This window comes from Crocuta crocuta, unplaced genomic scaffold, assembly GCF_008692635.1.
Source record: "Crocuta crocuta isolate KB4526 unplaced genomic scaffold, BGI_CrCroc_1.0 scaffold32, whole genome shotgun sequence".
In the NCBI taxonomy this organism is placed as follows: domain Eukaryota; kingdom Metazoa; phylum Chordata; class Mammalia; order Carnivora; family Hyaenidae; genus Crocuta; species Crocuta crocuta.
In genome coordinates, this window is record NW_027529424.1 from 9,386,199 (window position 1) to 9,391,355 (window position 5,157).

General features: G+C 53.4%; 1 protein-coding gene across 1 annotated transcript in view; it reads left to right on the forward strand.

Moving 5' to 3' along the window:
- The window catches only part of ANKRD16 (ankyrin repeat domain 16), a gene marked incomplete at its 5' end in the record, with an annotated part of 9,605 nt that extends 4,707 nt beyond the window's left edge, over positions 1–4,898 (forward strand). Inside the window, 4 exons of the mRNA XM_077758410.1 lie at positions 1,071–1,179; positions 1,647–1,808; positions 2,868–2,946; positions 3,937–4,898. Coding sequence (XP_077614536.1) covers positions 1,071–1,179; positions 1,647–1,808; positions 2,868–2,946; positions 3,937–4,094 — 508 coding nt within the window. The remainder of the gene's footprint in view (positions 1–1,070; positions 1,180–1,646; positions 1,809–2,867; positions 2,947–3,936) is intronic.
- Positions 4,899–5,157: the final 259 nt, after the last annotated feature.

A 5,157-nucleotide genomic window follows, 5' to 3' on the forward strand; every position in this document is an offset into this window, starting at 1 on the left:
GCGCTCCGAGGCCGTGGAGGAAGCCTGGACTCGGGCAGGAGCGCACGCGAGTCTAGACCCTACTCTGAGTATGTAAGATGCCACCGAAGGGTTGTAAGCCGAGTGGTGGGTGGACGGCAATAAGAAGTCTGCATTTTTCAGATGCTCTGGCGGGAAAACAGAGGCTGGGGGGGCAGGGGGGCGGGGGGGGGGCGGGGAGGGGGGGCGGGGGGGGAAGGCGGTCAGAGCTATTGNCGTGAAGGGCGGGCGGGATGGTAGCCGCACTGGGACGCGGACTAGCGGGGAAGGGGAGCGTTTGGAGGTAGTGAGGTGGCCTCAACAGCTGTAGGTGAAGAATTTGATCAGGGGGATGAGGGAGGAGTCCAGGATGGGTTTCTCGCCANGGGCACGTCGCGTTGCGCGTGTCTGAGGCCCAGGCAGGGCCGTGGGCGGGAGCCACGGACACGTGTGGGGCCCGCGGGAGAGCGCGAGCCGGGCGGCAGCGACACAGAAGGGGCAGTGCGTGAACCCGGGAGACGGAGGGACTGCCCGGAGAGGAGAGCGCGGGGCTCCCAAGGGCGCTGTGTGGACGGAGGGACAGGAGAGGCCTCTGTGAGGTCCTGGGGAAGCTGTGATTGGGGGGAGAGGCCGCAGTCCACCTCGGTGTTCCAGGCAGAGCGGATCCGCAGATGCAGAGGCGNCCGTCCACCTCTACGTGGGTAGAGGTCACACTGTCCTGACCCTGTGGTCGTGAGGTCTTAGATTTTGCACTTTGTGACTGGGAAATACAGGTTCGAAGCAGGCGTGGCCAGCCCTAGGGCAGCTGAGAGAATGGAGCCGGGGGAGGGAGATGGTCAGGGGGCTGTGTCGTGCACACGGAACTGAGATTTTGGTAACGGTGGCTACGAGGGATCCTCTGGCAGAAGAAGCTGGGGAGGTGAGGGTCCATAAGACAGGGTGAGGAAGGTCAGAGGAGCAGCAGAGGTACGGGGACAGCGGGCTGGCTCTTGGGAGGCGGGAGGAGAGCACGCTCCTGATTGGCCCAGCCCGTCCCTGCCGTGTGTCACCTACCGCGGGTTTGGGCTCCTCAGGTGCCAGTACCAGCCAGACTGCAGGGACAGCTGCGGCTCCACACCCCTCATGGACGCGCTTCAGTGTGGCCACGTCGACGTAGCCAGGCTGCTACTGGAAAAGCATCAGGTACAGAAGTGGGCTTATGTCTTTGCTGCTTCCTCCAAGGTTTAGTTCAGGGACCAAACCGAGAGCAGTTATTCCAGTCCCGAGTTCAGGTCCCAGCTCTGCCACAGTTTCCCTGGGGGACCCCTTAACCTCCGGGGCCTTTAGTGTTTGCGCCTGTGACGTGGAGACACACGTAATTTCTTCAGGGGCTCCCTGTGAGGTGTGAATAGTGTGACAGTGAGTGACAGTTTCATAGTGACAGTGGACTGTCCCCACGGGGTGCCCCTCTGGCTGGAGCGCTACGTGTCCACCTTCTGGTTAGAGAGTCTGTGAGGGTCTGGCACCAGCTGTGTTATCTGCCCAGGAAAACCTACGAAGGCCACAGATGTCAGAAGATCCATGGACCTGGGTCTCTTTGTTCCTTACTTTTGTTCTTCTCCATCCCCCCCCCCCCCCCCCCCCCCCCCCCCCCCCGCCCCATCTACCAGGCCAGCGCATCTGCCCAGGACTCCCTGGGGGCGCAGGCCATCCACAGGGCAGCGCTCACCGGGCAGAATGAAGCCATTCGCTTCTTGGTCTCTGAACTCGGCACGGACGTGGACGTGAGAGCAACATCAGGTCACCTCACCGCACTGCATTACGCGGCTAAGGTTTGTTCCTTCCCCGCGGGCGGACAGCTCACAGTCCTGTCTTCGGCTCCATCTCTGTGCATGAAGGAACCACCATGACCTGCCGCTGAAGTATCCCTTTAAATAGAAAGCTGCCCTTATGTGTCTCTGGGTAAAACCTCAGGGCAAATCCTCTGCTCCAAGAAACGCCTGGATTTTGTGTTCATGCCTGCCTTTCCACCTTTGTACCTGCCTTTCCGGTTTCAGAATGCTGTTTGAAGCTGTAAAAATCCATTGTGTGAAGTTCCTAGCTCTATCTTCATGCTAGATTTCAGAAGCTCAGACTTCTGTGAGGCTCTCCTGCTTAGAAAACGGTTAAGACGTGCAAAAGTCTTCGCTAGAAAAGTGGCTCCTTACAGCCCTGTTTTAAGTGTTAGGTGTGTTTTGCACATTGTCTTCAGTGGTTTTACTTATATTTCTGGCTCCAACAAGAATACATTTTTTTCTTGTGAATTGCACTCTCCTGCCTGCGCCCCCCCCAGGAGGAATTTATGGGGGGTTCTCAGAGGGTGTGCTGAGGGCCACTGTGGTCCCGAGGAATCTAGCCAGTGGGTCCTAACACCCTAATGTGCAACCTCGACATCTGTCTCACTGTGTACTGACCACATACTGACAGACTGACTGGACAGGAAGCCTGTAAAGTGCCTGGTAAATGGTGACGTGAGCCATGACGAGACTCCCATCTAGGGCGGGTTGCTGTCTCCTCCTGTTTATCCAGCAACAAGCACATTTGCTTGGAGAGATTCCGGAATTAGAAGTTCAGTATCAATCCGGATGTATGCTCCTTACGCTGAAGGAAACCCAACAGTATTAGTCGATAATTTGGCCTAGAGAGTAGATTCTTTGAATTCTAATAACCAAATGCCACCAAAGTCTTTAACGGTCTATACTAGAACTTGAGAGCCACACGAGTCTTCCTTTAGAGGTGAAAATTCAGTGTTAGCAGCTGAGCATTTTGGAAAAAGTACCTAACGTGCGTTAGTGTTTAAAGCCTCACTCGATTCCTTGTCACGGGGATAACAAGTGTATTTCAACACTCAGGAAGGACACGTGAGCACGATCCAGGTGCTCTTATCCTTGGGTGCCGACATCAACTGTAAAGATGCAAGAAATCGATCAGGTACGGCTTCTTACACGCTGCCCGGGAGCCATGAGTAAGCTGGAGGTAAACGGCACGTGGACTTTCTTATTAAAAGCACTGGTTTTCACGTTATGCTCCTGGTAGCTCAGCAACCTTTGTTTCCAATAACCTCTGTTGGCAAAGCTGTGGGAATGTTGTGTTACCATGGCAGCGGCGATGCCTGCTGCTCATCGCCACTGTGTTGTCATCACCGGTGTCATCAAAGCTGCTGCTTTGAACCACGACAGCCTGACAGCCCGTGTGCCACGGAAGCATTTTCTACCCTCATCCATGGCGATGCCACTGTCCGAGTAGTACAGGCTTTTCTTAGGTTGCCTTTTTCTGGAATGTATTTGAGAACTGTAACTGCTATAATTTTTTAAAGCTGGGGCCCAGAAAGGTATTTTCAGAGCTAAACCTTTAGACTCAGACTTTAGAATAAACCCTCTGCTTAACGTCCTGTGCGCCAGCAGCCACCTTGCCAGTATGTTCATGATGCGTCCGAATCTCCCTCCGAGGCTGCACAGGACGGTCCCCAAGTTCAGGGACACAAGACTTTCTCATAGAACGTGGGATCCTGGGGCTCATGATACCAGAAACTTTCATTGCTAGTTTTCCAAGGGAAGACCCGTCAGTTTCTCTTTTTGTCCCATCATTCGTAACCATATTTTTATTTGCATGAAAAGTTCACAAAACTTTGAAAATCTTTTCTTTGCCATTTAAAATTTCCTGTTTCTCATTCATTAACTTGCTTTGTTGCTTTTGACAAATCTCTTAAATCTTCTAATTAATTGGTTGATGGTTTTAAAACCCAAGCAGGTTAGAAGGAAAAACGTTTTGTTCTAGCAGAGGCAAAGGGTAGGGACAAATTTACGGGAAGGTAAAACCGTGTGGGAAGGAGTGTATTTGTAGGAATAGCTGCTCGTGGGGCGGGTGGGCGTCACGGTGGGGCTCCTGCGGCAGGTTTGTGTGGCCTCTGTCTCCCCGCAGCCCTGCACCTGGCCTGCGCAGGCCAGCACGCAGCTTGTGTCGAGCTCCTTCTGCGGTCTGGGCTGGGGGACTCCCGGGACGACACGGGCACCCTGGCTCAGCAGCTCACGGGCCGCCCAGACATCCTTCAGTGCTTCGACCGCAGCGCAGCGTCCTGAGGGCGCTTCTGCAGAGGACAGCCAAATGCGTGGTGATTCGCGTCCTGCTCAGGGAGCCCGTGAAGTCGGTCAGTAGCCAGCGGCCCTGCCTCCCTTCCCCTGCCGCCCCGCTGCCCCCGGGCTGTGAGGAGGCTGGTGTCCTAGCTGTGTGACCCACGGACCAATCTGGAGCCCCCTGAGTTTTTCCATAACCTGGATTTCGCTTTCTCTGCCTCACAAGTGAAATTAGATGATTACGAAGTCGGCCTCTGCAACCCTTAGAAGTGCACGTAATTGCATGACTACAGTGGAGCATGTGTGTTGTGTGTATGTGTTCTGTGGTTAACGCTATGGGATAGGGCAGTGGTGAGAAGTGGCTTAGTATGAGCTATAAAACATAGCTGCCCTGTTTACTGTCTTTTATTTATTTATTTAGAGAGAGCACGCACGAGACAGAGAGGATGAGAGAGAGTCCCAAGTGTGCTCCGTGCTGAGAGCACAGGGCTTGATCCCTCGAACCGTGAGATTGTGACCCAAGCGACATCAAGGGTTGGCCACTGAACTGACCGAGCCACCCAGGCGCCCCTGCCTGATTACTTTCCTCTTCCATAGGCTTTTTCTGGGCCATTACGTTGGTTTCACTTTGGTCGGAGCCACAGGAAGGAGATGCTTACAACCTGCTTACACGGACATTTGCGAGGAAATCATAACGTTTCTCTATTCTATGCGCTGTTGTTAAGCTATGACATTTTAATCTTGAGGTTAGTTTTGTTTAATAGATTCAGTGTTGGCTTTCTTTGGGTAATAAATACACCTAAAAATGCATCTAAGATATTTTCAAATCCTTGCTGTCACCTCAGTCGAAAAATGGAGTTCTTAAAACCTGCAGGTCACATTTCCCGTTTGTAACGCCTGCCCACCAAGGCCCGTGACTGTTCAGAGCAGACACTTGACATTGTACCCCCAGAATCTGTGGCAGCTGAAACAGATTGAAGACAGGATGACACTAGGCATTTAGATTCTTTCCTTTTTTCTGGGGTGGTGGGTGAAGACCATTTTCTGAGGGGCACAGAATAATTAGTCC